Source organism: Hipposideros armiger, unplaced genomic scaffold (assembly GCF_001890085.2).
Source record: "Hipposideros armiger isolate ML-2016 unplaced genomic scaffold, ASM189008v1 scaffold_0, whole genome shotgun sequence".
NCBI classification, from domain to species: domain Eukaryota; kingdom Metazoa; phylum Chordata; class Mammalia; order Chiroptera; family Hipposideridae; genus Hipposideros; species Hipposideros armiger.
The window spans coordinates 5,054,729-5,073,244 of record NW_017731350.1 but is presented as its reverse complement, the minus strand read 5'-3'; the positions used below and the strand labels follow the sequence as shown (position 1 = coordinate 5,073,244).

At 51.9% G+C, this 18,516-nt stretch overlaps 1 protein-coding gene across 3 annotated transcripts in view; it reads left to right on the top strand.

The window, feature by feature from the left end:
* The window catches only part of LOC109387518 (kelch-like protein 29), a 228,368-nt gene that overhangs the window by 168,116 nt on the left and 41,736 nt on the right, over positions 1 to 18,516 (top strand). For 2 of the 3 annotated variants that reach the window (XM_019651607.1, XM_019651517.1), the window contains exon 2: positions 3,096 to 3,425. In XM_019651607.1, coding sequence (XP_019507152.1) covers positions 3,141 to 3,425 — 285 coding nt within the window. In that variant the 5' untranslated portion in view covers positions 3,096 to 3,140. Of the gene's footprint in view, positions 1 to 3,095; positions 3,426 to 11,572; positions 12,386 to 18,516 lie in introns of those variants that run through there. The other variant, XM_019651678.1, reaches the window with a different exon arrangement.

Sequence of the window (18,516 nt, the reverse complement as noted above, 5' to 3'; positions counted from 1 at the left end):
GTTGACCTTTGTTTTAAATACACTTCTTGAGGCTGAAACCAGATTGCGCGGCCTCCAGCTGCCCGAGCCTCCATCTTCTCTCTAGCATTTTAAGGAAACTTGAGCAGATGAGCGGCAGGGTGGGGGTAGTGAGAGGTGCAGGCTGCTGGGACTGTGAGCACTGTGGAGCCCCTGTGTGGTCCAGCAGGGGGTCCCCGAGACAGCACGTGGACAGATGTTATTGGTGTCAAAGGTTTCGTTGGGGCTAAGGAGGCAGGACCCATTTGACCTGATCCCAAGCACTCTCTGTCACCTGTGGGCATGTCGCAGGATCTGCCCTCCTCATCGCCACCCTTACCAGCTGGAAGGAGATGATTTCCTTTTTTCAAGGTAGCAAATATACAACATCCATCTATGGTGGGTGGGTGGTGGGCGCCGGGCGTTCAGGGGGTTAGAAGAGGCCTCTCACCGGTCCTAGAGGGAGCGGGTCAATGCAGCCTCCTGGAAGAGTGGGTGCCTGAGCTGAGTCATACCATACAGGCAGGACTTAGCCGGGGGACAGGTACGAGGCCATTCCTGTAGAGGAGCAGTGTGGACTTGGACCCCGAGCTGACAGAGATGCCTTCGGACATTGTAAGATACTTGGAATGGCCAGGCGTTGCGCCTGGGGTAGCAAAAGTGAACGTGATGCTAGCAAAGGGGACCCAGCCCCGCTCTTCATTATCTTGTGGGCCACCCTTTGGAGTCTGGACCTTACTCTGAAGGACAGGATTGAAAGCAGGAGCATAAAGTATCGTGATCAGATTTGTGCTTTAAATGATCACGAGGGCACTTGGATGGAGAATGGATGAGAAGAGAGAGACTGGAGGCAGGAAGACTGGCGGAGAGACCCTGTGTGGGAGACCATGAGCTGGGGTGGTGGCTGTGCAGATGGCGCTGGGGCCAAACCTGAGCAGGAACTGGGGCAGAAGACCTCCCTGTCGAATATGGGGATGGAGATGGGGAAACGGTGCCTTTCTCTACGAGAGGGAATTTCTGACGAGGAGTGTCCGGGCAGGAGACTAATGAGTTCATTTAGGGACATACAGTATTTCGATACCTGTGGAGCAGCCAGGTAAAGGTGCGCTGCAGGTAGTAGGACGGCAGGTGTGGTACTTAGGAGAGGGACAGAGTCATCAGTGAAGAGGTGACAGCTGAGTGAGGTTGTCCAGGGCGAGCGTGTAGGGTGAGAAATGAAGAGGAGGAAAGGTGGGCCCTCAAGGCTGGGCCAAGAAGGAGCAGCCTGCAGAGAGGGAGGAGGAAAGCCAGGAGGGAGCCTGGAGTCTCAGAAACCGCCAAGAAGAAGTTTCCAGAAAGAGAGAGAGGGGATCAACCGCACCAAATGTGGGAGAAGTCAAGGAAGACGAGGGTGCAAATGTCCCCTCGGATTGAACCAGCAGACCCTTCGGGACGTTGGTGAGAACGGCTCCCAAGGCGTGGCCAGAGTACAAGTCGCTTCAGAACAGGTTACAGCGAGAGCAGGAGGAGGAAAAGTGAAGAGAGCTAAGTGTAGACAGCTCTCTGAAGGAAAGTCTGTGAGGGGTGGTCAAAGAGGAGATTCATGTTTATTTTTTATTATGTAATATTAAAAGATTGTTTTTTTATTGTTGCGGCACGGTGTAAGCCACGAAGCATAATGGCGACGTACATGGTGAACCCCACACCCAAGGTTAAGACGTCATAGTCAGCTCTGCTTCAGGCGGGCCCACGGGCTTAGCTCAGGTCTGCTCCATGTGCCTGGCAGAGGGGACGGTGCCGAGGAAGGGGCAGTGGCTTCCAGGGCCGGACCAACCACACAAGTAGGATGTGGTAGCAGGTTGTTGGGATTGGGCCCAGGCTCTGGCTCTGTGACACCAGAAGTTGACAACCAGCTCTGGATGTGCAAAGGCCAGAATAGGATCAGGCTTGATAGAAATTTAAAAAAAAAAAAAGTGGCCTGTCCATCCACTAGCCAGAATCTCCCACCAGGGCCGAGCTGAACTGGGGAGATGGGAAAATGAGCCAGGAGCCGTCCCTGACCTGCAGGCACTCACCCCAGACAGGAAAATGGAAGGGTCAAAGAAAAGCAAATCCTGCCTGAGCCCTGGCCAGGCTGGGCCTGTGATGTGCAGGGAAGCCGCCACCCTCCCTTGCCTGTCTGTGTCCTCTGCCTCGCTGTGGCCTCTCTGACTGAGACAGCCTTTCCTATGTCTTTCCATCCTTTCTGACCGAGGGTGACATCGGACCTGGCTGGACAGGGAGCCAGGCAAGTCACCGTAATGCTGAGGACAGTGCAACCCTCATGATGCAGGAGGCCCTCAGAGGATCCTGGTTGTCTAAGTCTCCATGACAACACAGAGGGCCTTCTGTTCGGATATTCAAGGAAGTCACGTGGTTAACAGAGGCCAGAGAGCATGGGGTCTCCAGTGCCAGTGATTGAATCGTAACACCCTTTATGACTTGTGTCCTACTGTGAGCTATGGCGGGAAGGCCGGAGTTGTGGCCACATTCTCACCTTCTAGTTCTCTGACCTCAAGGGAATCACCGATTCTTAATGAGTTCCCTGGTCCATTAATTGGAGATGACCCATGCCTTTCTAACTCATGCCTCCTGTAAGGATCAGTGAGATTTAGGTAAAGGGCCTCATCCACCATAAAGTGAGGGCGCAGACGTGGCTGCTGTCACCCCATCACTGAGGAAAACGTGGCCTGAGGAGATCACTAGATCTTGCTTTCAGGTGGGGATGTCAGGACAAAATCCCAACCATGATTAAAATGCGCACATCTGTGCCCTTCAGAGCAGTGTGACGCCGCAGAACAAAAAAATATTGCTTTCAACTGCGACTGGGTTCAAATCCCGTCTGCTACACTTGTGCCGTGTGATCCTGGACAAATCATTTATTCCTCGTCTGTGACGTGGGACTAATGATCCATGTGTTGTGGGCTTGCTGTGAATGTGAAATGAGCTAACGTTTGAAAGCCCTTTATTGCACACAGAGAAGGTGCTTAATAGATGCTGACGGGCGTTGCTGCCCTCCTCGCGTCCTGGCAGGGCTGCTGTTTGTCTAAATCACCCTCCTCTTTGCTCTGTGCCAGCAGGTCCGGCCTCTGTTTCCCTGTGAGGAGCCGCCAAGGCCCATCGAGATGTCCCGGCACCACAGCCGCTTCGAACGAGACTACCGGGTGGGCTGGGACCGCCGCGAGTGGAGTGCCAATGGGACGCATGGGACCACCAGCATCTGCAGCGCCACCGCCGGGGCCGGTGGCAGCACCGCCAGCAGCCTCAGTGCCCGGCCTGGCCTCTTGCCACTGCCAGTGGTGCCCTCCCGGCTGCCCACGCCTGCCACGGCCCCTGCTCCCTGCACCACCTGCAGCAGCGAGGCCATCACCAGCCTCGTGGTCAGCTCTGCCTCTGCTGTCACCACCAAGGTAAGACCTGGTGTCCTCTCTGAGAAGAAGCCAGGCAGAGTGGGCCCTGCTTGCCCTGTGGGTCCCGGGCCGGTTCTGTAGGCACGCAGACACTGCGTTCTCCTGTGTATTGGCATCCCTGGAGCTAGGCCGGGCTACTGCTTAAGTTAACCTGGTTTTATTTTCTGTAATGTCTCTCTCAGTGACTAACCTGTTAGGGAGCCAGCAGGTGCTGAGGCTGTTCATTGTCCTATGCCGCGATGATTAAATGCTATTTAATGAGTGAAATGACAGCAAAACTCCCATGTTCGCAATACAAGATCCCTAAATGAGTGAATTGAGACCAGGCAAGTCCCCCTGGGGGCACCGATGACTTAGGTTTGCAAGAAAATACTGGCCAGCAGTAAGTCATAAATGGTCGTAAACCCATCACTTGCTACCCAGTGTGCTGAGAATTCTTGCATCCATTGTCCCATCCAAGGCTCAGACAATGCAGGAGATCAGTACTTTTGTCATCCCCTCCTTACACTTGAGGATCCTGAGGCACATCGAGTCTATGAGAGCTGGTCAAGGTGCGCCTGGACCTTCCACAGAGACCCAGGCCTTGGGCCCCTGCAGTCGGGCTTGGGGGGCATTAGCTCCAGGCCATTTCCTCTCTTCTGGAGGCAGCTCCAGCCTTGGGGATGACAGCAGAAACTGGGCTGCGTTGCTAACCAAGAAGTGGAAATGAAAATGTCACCAAGGCTCTCGCCTGGCTTTGGGCTGAGCTGGTCCCCCTCACACTGCTCAGAGCCCTGGCCCCGTGTCTGATGGCAGGGAGCCCATTCATTACCATCCTGTCCCCTCTGCTGGCCAAGCAGGGGCTTCGCAGGCAGGCCCCCTTTGCCTCTGCCAGCTATTCAGAGCCCCTCCCAGGAGCCTTCTCCAGGCCAGAATGAGGGTGTGTGTGTGTGTGTGTGTGTGTGTGTGTGTGTGTGTGTACGCGCATGCACGCGCCTAGTCTTTTCTTTCCTGCTTTCATGAAAGTTGCCAGAGAAGTTAAAGGCGCGAGCGAGCCCCGGCCCCAGCCATTGTGAGGTGCCTGTGGTGTTGGAAAGCTGCGCTCCAGGTGTGCCGCGCCTTTGTCTCTATGATTTTCAGAACTCCCTTTCAGCCCCGTTTCCCATTAATAACTGTGAGTGCTGCCGGCGCGAGGCCCGAGACAATGGAGCTATTGGAGGCCAGCGCGGAGCCCACTGACATCTTGCTGCAACGCCTTATTGATTTTATTTTCCTGTTATGAAAACAACACCCCACTGAGGTGGGGAGGGAAGGACTGTCGGACGGGAGGGGAGGACAGGAAGGATTATTTGGGCACGTTGCCCCCAGACTAACCAAACACATTCCTCCCCTGGGTGCCAGCCCCCAGGACTGTGCCGGTGCAGCAACCTCTGCCCGGTGGAGCCAGCCGGCTGCCATGCCGGCCACATCTGGCAACCACTTGGCAAGGCCAGCTGTTGGCCATCTGGAGCATGGCAGGTTCTGGAGCTGACTGCTGGGGGCTCCACGTGGGGGGAGAAGAGCTGGATCTGGGAGCCCACTTGATGGTCCCTGCCCTCTCGAGGATGGAGGCCGTTTTAGGGATGGCGTCAAGTGTACCTTGAGCGTGGGTTTGGGCTCTATCAGGCCAGGGAAGTGGAGGAGACTCAGCAGTGAGTGCCCTCCCACAGGGCTGCCCACCCCACACAACTCCTGCTTTGCTCCCAAGCAGCTCCCTGTTCACCATCCCTGACTGGCCAAGGCCAAACCACAGCACATGGGAAGAAAGGAACCCAGCCTCAGACAGAAAACAACAGCTGGGAAAGAGCTGAGCTGGGTGACTGGGAGGGGAGAGGGGGCGAAAGTTCATGCCTGTGAGGACAGCCAGCTCGTTGGCACATTTCCCCTCTGTAACCAGCTCCAGCCCAGTTTCCTGCCTGCAGAGGCTTGTCCGATCAAACCAAGGTGCCTGATTAGGCCCTGGGTTCTTCAGGGTGCTCAGGAGAGTGGGGTGTGCAGGGGAGAGTGAGGACAGCAGCCAGCAATGGCTTCTGTCCAGGGTACTGTTACTGAATTTGAGCCGTGGTGCCTTTGTCCCATTCTGGCCTGCTGCCGTCCCCCAGATGCCTGCCCCAAGTGTGTTTGACTAACCCTTGGGCAAGTGTGTGTGCCAGCACCACATCAGTCGACAGGTGGCCTGAACTGTGGTATCTCTGGTCTCTCTGGTCAGCAATGAGGAATCTTTACTGAGCAGCCAAGGGCGGGCTCTGGCCCCCAGGAAGGTCATGGGCTGGGGTAGAATGAACCTGTGGCCTGGACAGTGGGACCAAATGACCCGAGAATGTCTGTCCCTTTGAGATTATTGACAGAGGCAGCTTAGTAGAGTGGATAAAGACAGACTTTGGAGCCAAACTGCCTGGATTTGACTTCTACTCCATCTCTTGCTAACTGAGCAACCCTGGACAAGTTACCTAACCTCTCTGGGCCTCGCTTCTGTAAGATGGAATAGGTAGCAGTACCTGCCTGCCAGAATTGTTCTGAGGGTTGAAGTTAAAACACATGTAAAGTGCTCAGAACAGAGCCGAGCCTGGCACGTGGTCAGTCCTATATAGGTGCTGTTGTCACCGCCATCACCATTGTCACCGTCACCCAGGTAAGGCCTATGGGGACAAGGCCATGCCACTGTAAGGAAAGGTGATCATTTCTAGCCTCACCAAGAGGACAAGATAAGGCTTCAGATAAGAAACAGGAGCTAGACCCCAAGCAGGTGGGGAAATAATGAAATTGTATTTCTGAGGGGTTGGGGCTCAAGTCGACCTTGTGACATAGAGGCGTGACATGGCCAAGGCGACATGGCAGCAAGAGTGGCTAAAGGGAAGAGAGCATGTATGGGGCCCCACATTGAGACTGAGTCAGCACTACCTGGTGAGCCAGGCGATGGACTGAAGGGATTTAAAAGCTTGTTTCAGGGCCGGCCGAGTGGCTCAGTTGGTTAAGAGCTCGCTCAAGAGTTTGAGCTCTGAGCAACAGCGGTTCGAGTCCAGCCCGAGCTGAGCAGCCGCTGAGCTGCCAACAGGTAGCAGGATGGCTCAGCTAAAAAAAAAAAAAAAAAAAAAAAAAAAAAAAAAAAAAAGCTTGTTTCAGGCATGGGGCCCTCTCCTCAAAGGACAGCCCAGTATGTAGACGGGGTGAGACCCCATTCTGGTGGCAGGAGGGTTGGGAGGAGCAAGTTGCGTAGAAGCCAAGAGCTGAGCTGCGTGTTCCTCTGCGTGTGTGTTCCTGCTGCCCCAGCGTGTGGGAAAGGCTGCTTGAATGTACTGGTCTGGCCTCCTCAGTGAAGGGTCTAGTGCCATGCGTGGACCAGAGCAACCTCTGAGGACTCAGAGAAAGGTCCCCAGGAGGGTGATTCTCAGGGACAAGTGTCAGTGCTGTCAGGCCTTAGCATCCCTGCTGGACTGCACGTCGAGCAGGGCGAATGTCACGTGATCTGGGGGCTCTGGGCGACGCCTGTATCCCATGCCGCCACACCAATGGAGAGACAGGCTGCCCCTCCCCGTCTCCTGCCCCCAGCCCATTCCCACTGTTGAGCTGCTTCTGCCATGTCGTGGGGATGGTCCCAGGTCTCAGGGGTGGGCAAGGCTGGCCACGCTCCCTGCGGCTGGTTCGTGAGGTGGTGGCGATTCTTTTTGCCACTGCTACCTTCAGGCCTGAGTTGATTTTTCTGTTTCTTCATTTTTCTGTGGCCTGAGGACTTGTTGCAGGTTTTTGATGAAGGCCAATTGCACAAGCACACGTTCCTGGGCCAATGAGGAGTGAGGGGGTCCTGGCCAGATGCAGCTCTCTCTCTGTCTTTCTCTCTCTCTCTCTCTCTCACACACACACACACACTCACACTCACACTCACACTCTCATTGCTCAGACCTATAAACTGCTTTCCTGGGACCTGGATCAGCTTTGGAACCCCCAGGACACAGGTCGCCAGAGCCCAGAAGGAACCGAGCAATCACGCCCTCCAGTCCTTCTATTCTGAGGTCAGAAGAGTGAGGCCCAGAGAAGACAAGAGGGGTGGAGGTCACCCAGTGAGGGAGAAGCAGAACAGCCTGGACTGGCTCCTCCCCCACCCCAGGCTCCCTGCATACTGTTGCATTCACCATGGTAACCATTCTTGCAGCACTGTTATGGCAACTTTTGCCATCCTGTCATCCACCTAGCTGACAGCAAATACCGACTTTGAGCAAGAAAATGGGCAAAGAGCAGGTCCTCGAATAACTTGTTCAACATCATTTTGTTATAATATTGATAAGAAAAATCTGTTCCCGGCCGGGGCCACTGCCTGTGCAGAGTTTGCACGTTCTCCCCATGTCTGCGTGGGTTTTCTCTGGGGATTCCAGTTTCCTCCCACCTCCCAAAAATGTGCACATGAGGTGAACTGGCGTGTCTTCATTGTGTAGGTGTGGGTGTGAGTGCGCCTTGCAATGGAAGGGCATCCTTTCCAGGGTGGGGTCCCACCTTGTACCCTGAGATGCCGGGAGAGGCTCCAGCCACCCTCAACCCTGAGCTGGAATAAGCGGGTTGGAAAAGAATTCTTTTACTTGTTTTTCATTCATCTTTCTTAAATGGATGTGTAGCTCACATTTATGCGAATGTTTAATATTAGAAGTGTTTTGGGTCTTTATTTAGAAGTTTGGTGATGTTTTTGTGACCAGAAAATGCCTTAGGAACTTGACTCTTGTTTGTATCAATGAGCCTGTGGTAACTAGTTTCATTGTACTTCGATTCATTTCAAGTTGCCATTTTTAAGAACCTATCAATGACGTCAAGTGGATTTACCTCTTGCATCCTAGGTGGGAAAATTTAGGTCACAGATTATGGCGACTCTGCACTGCACAGCTGGTGAGCGCATCTAACTCTCCAGTCAGCCAGAACTGGGTTTGAATCCTACCTCTGCCACTTAGGAGCTGAGTCTGTCCCTATGTCTCAGTTACTGTGTCTATAAAGTGGGAATGACAACAGCATCTTCCCCATGGAGATGTTGTGAGGATTTGGTCAAATTAATCTTTGTGGGAAAGCTTAGAACAGTACAAGCCACTTGTTAAGCCCTCAGTAAAAGTTAAAAAGTTCAATCAGAGATTGGGTTGGACGAATTTGGGGAGAAACAAGTTCCCCTGGTGGTTGGTGCTGGAGGGCTGAAGGGAGGCTCAATGGCCTGTCCCCTCCCCTGACTGATGTGGCCTGAGGCGAAGCTGAGAGCTGGGACAGTGCCAGTCCCTGGCCAACCGCTGGCACTGGGTTCCAGGCAGTCAAGTTCCTGGGGGGTGGCGGTTGGTGCTGAGCAGCAAAAAACATGCACCAGACCTGTTTGTGGGATGGAAAGGAAGCCGCACCACCCCGCAGTTGCTGCATGAAATTTAAATTGTTTTCAGCAAACCTGCTTGACAGATGAAACGGAAAAGGGACAGCTTCATAAAATGCAATTTTGTTCTTGAAAGAATGGACTTTGCAGAATCCTCGCTGATGTCTGTGAAATGTTTTGGGGCTTTTTTTTTTTTTTCATTCCTTGTGGTCAGGAGCACTCATGCTGAAACATTCCCATCGTTCCTGGGAGCTAAGCCCTGGAAAATAAATCTGGGCTGAGAAGAGAGAAGCTTAGCCTGTGTCAGGGGCCCAAGGAAAACCAAAAGAGGCCATGAAATCTGCAGGCTCCATTCTCAAAGTACCAAACACCTAGCGTTTTGCCATTTACGAGCATTTGGGGTTTTGGGGGTGGATATTTGTCATCGTAGAGATAACCCCAGAGATGACGTCCTCCACATGCACCCTAAATTCTCTAGAGAAGTGCTCCTCTTGGGGGAGATGGGCTGGGATGTCTATGGAGTCATGTGAATGGGCATAAGGCCCCCCGCCCCATGTGATTCTGGGCGTCCGTGAATGGATAAAGGAGCTTTTGCACAGGGTGAGAATCAGACCCCCACCCTTTTTTTTTTTATTCACATGGAAAATCAAAGACTGCTGAGTGGGCTGGGTTGGGAGAATCACTCAAGCCTTTTTTGTGGTGAATTTCCAGATTGTGCGTGATTTTCTCCAGAGGACTGTTTTTTGTTCCATGCACAAAATTTTGTGATTTCCCTTATGATAAATTATCAGGCACTGGTAACGCATTGTGAGACAACTCGTGCATGTTCGTCCTGAGCTAATGGCTTTGCCTGCACTTTAAGCAGCAGCCACCATTTGGACTGTACTTTCATTGACTTAAAACCCATCTGTCAGTCACAAAAGTGTGTACAAAGTTGGAAAATGTCATGACTTCCTAAGCACCCATTTCTCAGCCTACAGCTTAGGGAGGGAAGACCTGAGTGGCTTAGACTTAAATTTCTGATTCAGGAGGCAATAAAAGGGGAGACTAGATTATGTGTTTTCCCACATTTGTGAGGGCTGAGCCATCATCTGGATTCCAAAGGAAAGGTGGGAGAAGAGATCGCTGACTAGAGCCAGATGTGTATGTATAAGTTAGCTTTTGCTGCATAACAAGTATCTCAAAGCTCGATGGCTTAAAACTGTCCCCGCTCTGTTGGTCGGCTGTCAGCTCTGGCCTGGGCTGGCTTGGCTGACCTCTCCTGGGCTTTCTCATTGGTGTGTGGTCAGCTTCTGGTTAGCTAGTGGCTAGTGGCTGATCTAGGATGACCTCACTCATATCTGTGCTTAGCAGACCGTCAGCCAAAGCATCTCACTTACCCTCCGTGCAGCCTGTCACCCTCCATCCCGCTAACTCAGGCTCCTTCATATGGGGGTCTCATGCTTCCAAGAGCAGCAAGAGCAAGGCTCAGAGCACAAGTGCTTGTCTAACATCTGCTTGAACCCCATTGGCCAAAGCAGTCACATGGCCAACCCAGGTTCAAGGAGTGGCCAAATAGTCCCTGCCTCCTGATAAAAGGTGTTACAACTCCACAATGCAAAGGGGCAGGTGTAGAAGGATGGGAAGCATTAGCTGTGATCATTTTGGCAACATACTCCCAGTGTTTCCAGCTCACTTGCTTAAACATAGTTATTCACCCTCGAGCTTCCGGCCAAGGCTCCCATGCCTCCAGCAGAAAGGGCAGGGTCCATCTATTACTCTCCTCTAAATGGCCTGGTGTAGGGGATCTGAGAGGAGCATGACCTATATGCACCTGGGTAACACACACCCCATCCATACCAAGAGCTGCCTAGTAAGGTCTGAAAGAAGACACCCAGCAAGGACTGTGTTGCCAGAGAGAAGGCGGTGCAGCTGGCCCCCAGGGAACCTCACAGGGGGCCTTTTCCTTGACAATCCACCACTGGCCAGTTCTGGGCCTCCAGTCCTGAAGGTTCCAACACATGATCCTGTCTCTGCTACACAGTTGGTGGGACTGCGACACTTCTATTCCCAGGACATTCACAAAGACAAATGCTAAACACCTGAATCAGAATAAATAATCCACCTCAAGGAGACCTCCTTCGTGGATTTGACAAGTGAGTTTCTCCCTGTGCAAATCCACTGGGGAAAACGAATTCTGACCAGATGTTCTGATGAGTCTGCTATCAGGAAAGGAAGCCAGTTATGTGATGCAAATGCTCAGTAGCCCGAGATCGGACGGCCTGATGGCTCTTTCTAAATAGACTAAATCCCACGCAATCCCCAAAAAGCCCTCAGAAAGGCCTATTCTTAAATTAGTTTTTCTGCAGACAATATCATTCCAGATAAACATATATCTCCTTCTTATTCACTTGTAATGGTTTTCCCTATTTCATTTAATTACTCATGTCGCAATTAAACAATTTTTTTTTTTCATTGCAAAAGGACAGTATTTGAGCTACATTACGGGTTAAATAGGCTTTGGAGGACTAGCCTGCAAATCTCATCACCATTTATAACACTGTTTTTTATAGGGAAAGTATGTTCCAAAATCTAAACAACCAAATTACAAATGAACTTTCAGAACCCAACCCATTTGTTAACTGGGAACTGTCTGTAATGCTAAAAATAACTCAGGGAAATAATCATAAAAAGGAGAGCTTCGTGCCTCTTGATATCATCATTTTCCATCAGCATCTATAGATTTCGTTTCAGGGAGGACAATTTCCTCCAAACCCAGACTGACCCTGTCTCTGTTTTACTCACTTTCATGACACAGGCAGCCGAGTTGGCGCGAATCCTCCCAAAGCATAGTGCCCCCGAGCAAAGTCACTGTGAAGTCCCTGCAGAGCTCAGCTGATGTAACAGAGCCGAGTATCAATCAGCTTCAACAACGTTCCGTTCGCTGCCCTAAAATGAAGGCTTAGGAGAACTCTGTGGGCTGCTGGGGCTGCAGCCTTAACTAGTCATGAGGTATTCATGTGCACTGCGAATTTGCCCCTGTAGAACCCATAGGCAAAAAACCTCATTTTCCTCTGTTCAATCAGCAGCCCTGAGAGCTCAGCAGAGCATCAGCGTGCATCCAGAGACACCTGCTGCACACCTTTACTGATCGGGGTAGGCGTCCTGCCTTCCCAGCCTCCCTTCTCCCGCTTCCTGGAGGAGATGGGTGAATACTGTGGACCCTCTGGCACCATGAAAGGAGTCCTTGGAGCTGGGGGCGGAGCAAGGGGCAGGCTCATCACAAAAGGCCAGTGATCAGCACCTCCCTCCCTTGACTTAAACTCTTGGCTGGGCTGCCAGTCTCTTAAGGAAAACACTTCTATCCCCACACAGGGCCCTTCCTTGCTAGACCTGCTCCTGAGGCCCAGGAGCCTCTATAAAGCTTGCTACCCTCTCTCCCCTCCTCTCCAGCTCCTGCCCCTTTTTTGTCCCTAGAGGGCCACAAGGGCTTCCCTGTTGGGTTGCCGGCAGTAGTGGAGGGAGTCACGCACATTCCCCATCCCCCGGTGTTGTTCACACCTGGAGGTGCAGAATCAGAGCCCGCCCTACTCGCCTTGGTGAGGAGATCCTGAATGGGGATGGTGGGGGAAAGTTGGGGAGAATCCAAGTCACTCATCCTTCCAGATTTGGCATCTTTATTGTAGAAACACGGACTTGAATGACTGAGAGTGACCTGGACAGAAAGGACAGACCGATGAGCCCAGCTTCATGGCAGGCCAGGCCTGTCAGGGGTATCCTGGGTCGGTTCCGGTTCCGGTTGGCTCTGACGTGCAGACCAGGGCTGCCTCCCAAACTGAAGGCTTCTCTCTCCAGCCAGGAGTGGATTTACCCAACTCACCTGGTCCACTGGCCAGCCCTGGGCCACAGCTGTGACTCCTCTGTGATCATCTTTGTGATTTCAGAACAGCATCTGCCTTGAGTTTCCCCTAAGGGAGCTTCCCCGGCAGGACAGAGACCCTCTGAGCACAGGGTGGCCTTTTTCCAGGTTAAAAGAAACCCGGCTCAGGGCCAGACTGGCATTGAACATGGTGCAGATTTTTGACCTCCTACTTAAAGAGTTCCTGCATCAGGTCAGAGGTGGCCCTAAAGCAGGCAGACTTGGGGGGTAGGAAGTAGGAACAGGGAGGTGGAGTGGTAAGCCTGTAGGTGCGTCCCTTAGTTCTCAGTGTGGGAGTGCGGAAGGGAAAGACCCATGCAGGGCTGACACAGCGACCTTTGGGGTCTGGAATAGGTGCTGCTGGCTGGCTGGCTGCCCGGCATCCATCTGCTCTCCCTCTTCCTGCCTCCCAGAACCCCAGTCTGTTCAGGTGTCCACCACCTTCCATGCTTTGTGGGAAGCGAACCCTGGACCCCACTGGGATGATGATGATTCTAAGCCAGGCACGGTAATCCCATTCCCCTTACCCATCATTGGTTTAGGAAGGGTCATGTGACCCAATTCTGGCCAATGGGACATGAGAGTAATCCTGTCTGGGGATGGGACTGGGGGCTTTGAGGAAAGGTTTCCTTCTAAGGAAGTGTCACAAGAAAAAAGGAATCCTGCTTCCTCTGAACACTGTCATGTCTGGACATGATGGCTTGGACTGCTGTAGCCGTCATGTGACAACCCTGCAGATGAAACCAACTCACAAGGAATAGACGAAACCAGAGCCCTCCTGCTGCATCCCCGCCTGCCTCTGGGCTCCTTGTTACAGGAGCTAATATATTTCTTAGTTGTGTAAAAAATAAGTAAACAGAGACAACTGCCGCCACTGATGCACGGCTCCCAAGTAACAGTATGGATGCCTTCTTCCATTTTCCAGACCTCACCTGGCATGTTGGCTTGCTAAAAATAGCTTCAGTGACCTTTGGGTATGCTCTCCCTATTATTCATTCATTTGCAGCAATCGCTACTGTGTACGGGGATTCTGCTATCTGCTTCTCTGAATGCCAACACCAGAATACAGCTTACTGCCACCACACGCCTGTGTTTCTGTGGAGCCGTGTGTCTGTCTGAGGGAAAGCTACCAACACACTGGGTGCCCGTGCCTGAACCATTTGAGAGCCTCCCTCCTACCTCCCACTTCAGCCACAATTCCCCAAACATAAAAGGAGTTCTCATGCCCCAGGGCCTTTGCACTTGCCACTCCCACTTGTCTGCCCGGAAAAACTCCTGTCAATCCACAAATGTTACCACCTCTGTGGTGGGAAAACAAAAACAAAACAAAACAAAAACGCCTTATTTCTCTTGTTCCCATAAAACGTGTGTTTATGTCCCTATGTCATACTTATAATATATGGTACTTATCCATTTATGCGTTTGTCTCCTTACCAGGCAGTGACCTCCATAGGAATAAGATACACATATAGAAGTCCTCAGTAAGTGTTTGAGGACAGAATGAATGAATTCATGCCTATGAATACTTAGTCATTTATTTAGCCCCTATTGATGGGGTGGAGACAACAAATGTCTTCGATATCATTTCTACCTACATCATCTCTACCTAAGTCTCTACCTATCAGCCTTCAAAACTCCAAATGAAAGTCAGTCCTGTGGGTGCGCATGACGAGGAGCATGAAGATGGGACCTGCGTGGTGAGCCGCCGTGAAGCCCCCAAGGGCTCGCTGACAGGGCCTGTGTTCAGATAACGAGCCCACTCTGGCAGGACGGGTTTTATACATATCTAGGCCTTTGCCGTCCGGCCTGCACTCCCTCCCATTGCTCCGACGCATTTGGATTCAAACCCTTTTTTCTCAAACATCAGTATTTACTTGGGGTTTTTCTCCCATTTGCCTGAATTCTCAGCTGCCTTTTGCGTTTGTTTATTTTATTTAAGGCATTTGTCTTAAATTGTTTTGTCCCAGGCACTATTCTAAGCATTTTCCCAACGTTGACTTCTTAAGTCCTCAGCATAGCCCTCTGTGGTAGCTATGATCACCACCACTCAGAGGTGAGAAAGGCTAGTGACTTGCCCAAGACCACTCAGCAGGGCTGGACTCAGCCCAGGTCAGTCTTAACTCCAGGCATCTAGCTCTGTACAGGCCCCTCCCAGAGCAATCCTCAGTGAAATTTGTTGGATGAGCAAATGGCTGACAGTCTTTCCCCAGTGATACTGGCATCTCCTAGAGAGATGGCTGCAGACTCCCCACAGAAGCAGTTTTGCCCATCAGCGGTTTGAAACAGCTACGAATGTTAGGACCACAGTGCGGATAGGATTCTGTGGTCCAGCCCCACACCTCCTAGGCACCCAGGCACAGTTCTACGCATTTTCTCTCTGATCAGCCAAACTTTTCTGTTTCACAGACAAGCCACGTGGGTAGCATAGGCTCTGCTCAGATGTAGGATCATGGGGACCATTGAGCTTCGAGGTCACAGCCTCTCTTTCTCAAGTTTTCTTACTTTGGTCCAGGATGTCATGCATGGCTGGTGTTCGCTTTAGCAGCTGCTGTCAGACTCCTTTAGCTTGCTGCATAGCAGAAGGGCAGTCTAGGCCATCATAACTGCCCACAGGTATTGCCAGGTGGGCTTGGAGCAATATCCAAGCTCAAGGAGACTGCCCCTTCTTGTTGGTCCCTCATTTTTTCTGGTGGATTTAAACCTGCGCTGCGGAGTATAGATGCCTTAGAATCATGTCGGATTCTTGTCCCTTAACGTCGGAACAAAGTTGGAGCAGCCATGACTGCCGCTGCTTTCTCTGTAAGCTCAGCATTGCTTGGGGAACAGAGAGAAGGAAAAGGTTACCGTTTGTTATGGATTTTGTCTCCTCACCCCTCCCTAGTAGGTAGCAGTCCTCCCTGAGATGGGGGGAAAGGCCATCTTTGAGGAGGCTGCCTCGGGTGAGGGAGAAGCCCTAGGCTAGGGCCAGGAGATGGGGTTCGAGGCCCATAATCACACTTCACTGGCAGAGCGACCTCAAGTCAGGACACCTAAGCTCCCCGAGATCCAGTTTTCTGACCTGTGAGCTGGATATAGCAATGCCCACTTCACTGAGTTGTTATGAGGTCCATGTGAAATAGCAAAGCAAAAAGCACATTAAAAAATAAATTCCCTAGTGCCTAGAAACACCAAGTACTAGATTAGAGATTAGAGGTGACCAAGGGCCTGGAGTGGAGGGGTTATTGTTTAATGGGTACAGAGTTTCTGTTTGGGGTGATGAAATAGTTTTGGAAGTAGATAGTGGTGATGATTGCATGACATTGTGAATGTCATGGATGTCACTGAACCATACACCTAAAAATGGTGAAAATAGAGGATTTTATGTCATATATATTTTACCACAATAAAAAATATTTAAATAAGTAAATGTTCCGCCATCAAAAAAGAGAAAGAAGATATCTGTGTCAATTTAGAGAGAGTCGACGCACCAAGTAATTTCCTTTATTAAGAGAAATGGAGGTGCCAATCACCATGGAGGCCAATCAAATGATGGCACTTAATGCAGACCAACAGGGGCCTGATTGAAATGTGGGGAAGAACCCTTGAGGCCTGGGCGGGAGGGCAGCCCAGTCCCCAGGAGGACTGCCTGGGTAATTGTGGGATTGGTGTCACTGAGGAATCTCCGTGGTGACGGGCGGCAGCCTGACTGCCTTGGGAAAGAACTCAGCTATGGCACGCGCTCCTCTCCCAACTGCAGCAGCCCCTCGGGCTCTGGGGCTGCCCACAGCAGCCCGGTGACTGCCACACATACTGGGAAGGCCAGACCTTTGAGAAGGAGGGCCCAGTCAGGTGCTGGAGCCATTGGAGGAGTATGTGTGGTCATTTGCTCCAGCACCTCAAGAGCTGGGCCTGCAAGGAAGCCTCTGCTGGGATGCGTTTAGTGGCTGTTATAAACCTCACCAGCAGCAAGGGTCCTGCACGCTAGAGCTGTGGACCATTCTGGCACGAGTGTGCACTGTAACCCCGTGCATGCAGAAACCATCTTAGGAAGCAACTCAGGCCACGAGATGTGTCTTTGGGGCTGCTGCCGCCATCATCATCATCACCATCACTAATGTTCATTGAGTGCTGACTAGGAGCCAGCCAGGGTTCTCAGTGTTTGTGCCCATGTGAACCCCTGCATCCCACAAGGATTGCATGAGGCAGGAGCTGTGACCAACCTCGTGATTCAGTCGCAGCGAGGCTATGCAGTGTCCCGGCTTGCACGGCTGGCATAGGCTCCCAGCTTTCTGCTCCTCATGATGCGGCTTTCACCTGGAGACACAGGCCTGCCATGGGGCGGGGACAGCCCGTGCGCTGACAGCGAGTGTGATCATCAGAAGACAGCCATGGAGGGGGAAGGAGAGGGCCCTGCCACCACTGCTCACCCCGACTGCACTTTGGGGTCTTGCCCACCACCTGCCCAGCACCCCAGCCAGGAGCAGACAGGCTCGCCTCACACGTCAGGAATATGCTGAGGGTCTGATTTTTTATTCCCCCACATTATTAGGCTGAGGAGAGGATATTGGACAAAATATATTGTACTCATAATTCATATTAGTGGGAATTCAATAGTGGCAACTTGTCATCTGCCGAGATTAGGAGGGAATATTGTGAATATTGTGTTACAAAGGCATTAAAAAGGCGTTGCGAATTAGATTCTGCTGCACCACATCGTGTTCCTTGTAAATAATTGAGTAAGAAACTGGTGCTCAGAATTTGGGATTATCCATTTGTGAGATCCAGCCGTTCTCTCCCCAGGCTGATGGGGCTCCCCTGGATCTGACAGCTCACGTGGCTACGGGGAACGTCTGCACCTGGCAGGTCCAAAGCCTCCGGAAAATGAGCATTAGGCTTCCAGAAAGACCCTTCCTCTCAGCAGAAATTAGTAACTGCCACCTTCACTATGAGACTGGGTTTTTCTTGCAAAATCCTCCCGAGTCCATATCTCTGTGTCCCTGGAACTCTGGCTTCACAGCTGGGGCCCAGGTGGGCTCTGATGCAGCACTGAGTCAGCAGCAGCTGCCCAACCACTCATGCCCGCCCCTGCCTCCTTCAGTGGCAAAGCCTGAGCACCAACGCAGCCGTGGTCAGACAGCCGGTCAAGCGTCGGCAGCTTCAACCTGGGGGAGCAAGCCCTGGCCAGCCAAGACCCAACTCCAGTGGACTTCTCCGTCCTGATCTGCCGTCACATGCTGGCTTTGCCACCCCTTAGCTCAGACCCCTGGGGCTTTCTGACTGGAGAAAGGAGGAGGAGCTGTCATTTCAGGGGAAGTCAGGGCTAGAAGGTTTTTTATGTGCAGAGTGAAATGAGCAGTTGGTTAGCCAACCACAATAATCAACCCTGGTCGGGATACCTGTCACACCCCAGACATGTAAGCACTTAACATACCTGTTTGCCAGCACAGTGATGGGGTTAGGAGCCCAGAGTCCAGATTCAGGCCGCCCAGTTCAAAGCCTGGCTCTTCTGCTCCCTAGCTGTGTGACCTTCAGCAAGTTACTTACCTTCTCCGAGCCTGGTGTCCTCTTCTATAAAATGGGATAATACTACCGTCTATTTCACAGGGTTGTGGGGCGGGGAATGAAATGAATTAATAATGCAAATGTCTAGCCCAGGGTCTGGAGTCTAGTACACACTCCATAGGCATGATCTGTTGCTATTATCACCATGGCCTCAGTGGGTGGCCTTCCCCTCTCTATTCGTCTCTCCCTCTAGGATGTGGGTTCTTGAGACAAAAGAGCCTGTCTTCTTAGGTTTCAAGTTGCTCGCACCTCACACCAGCCTGCTCTGTGCTCAGTAAATATGTGTTGAACTATCAAAGTGA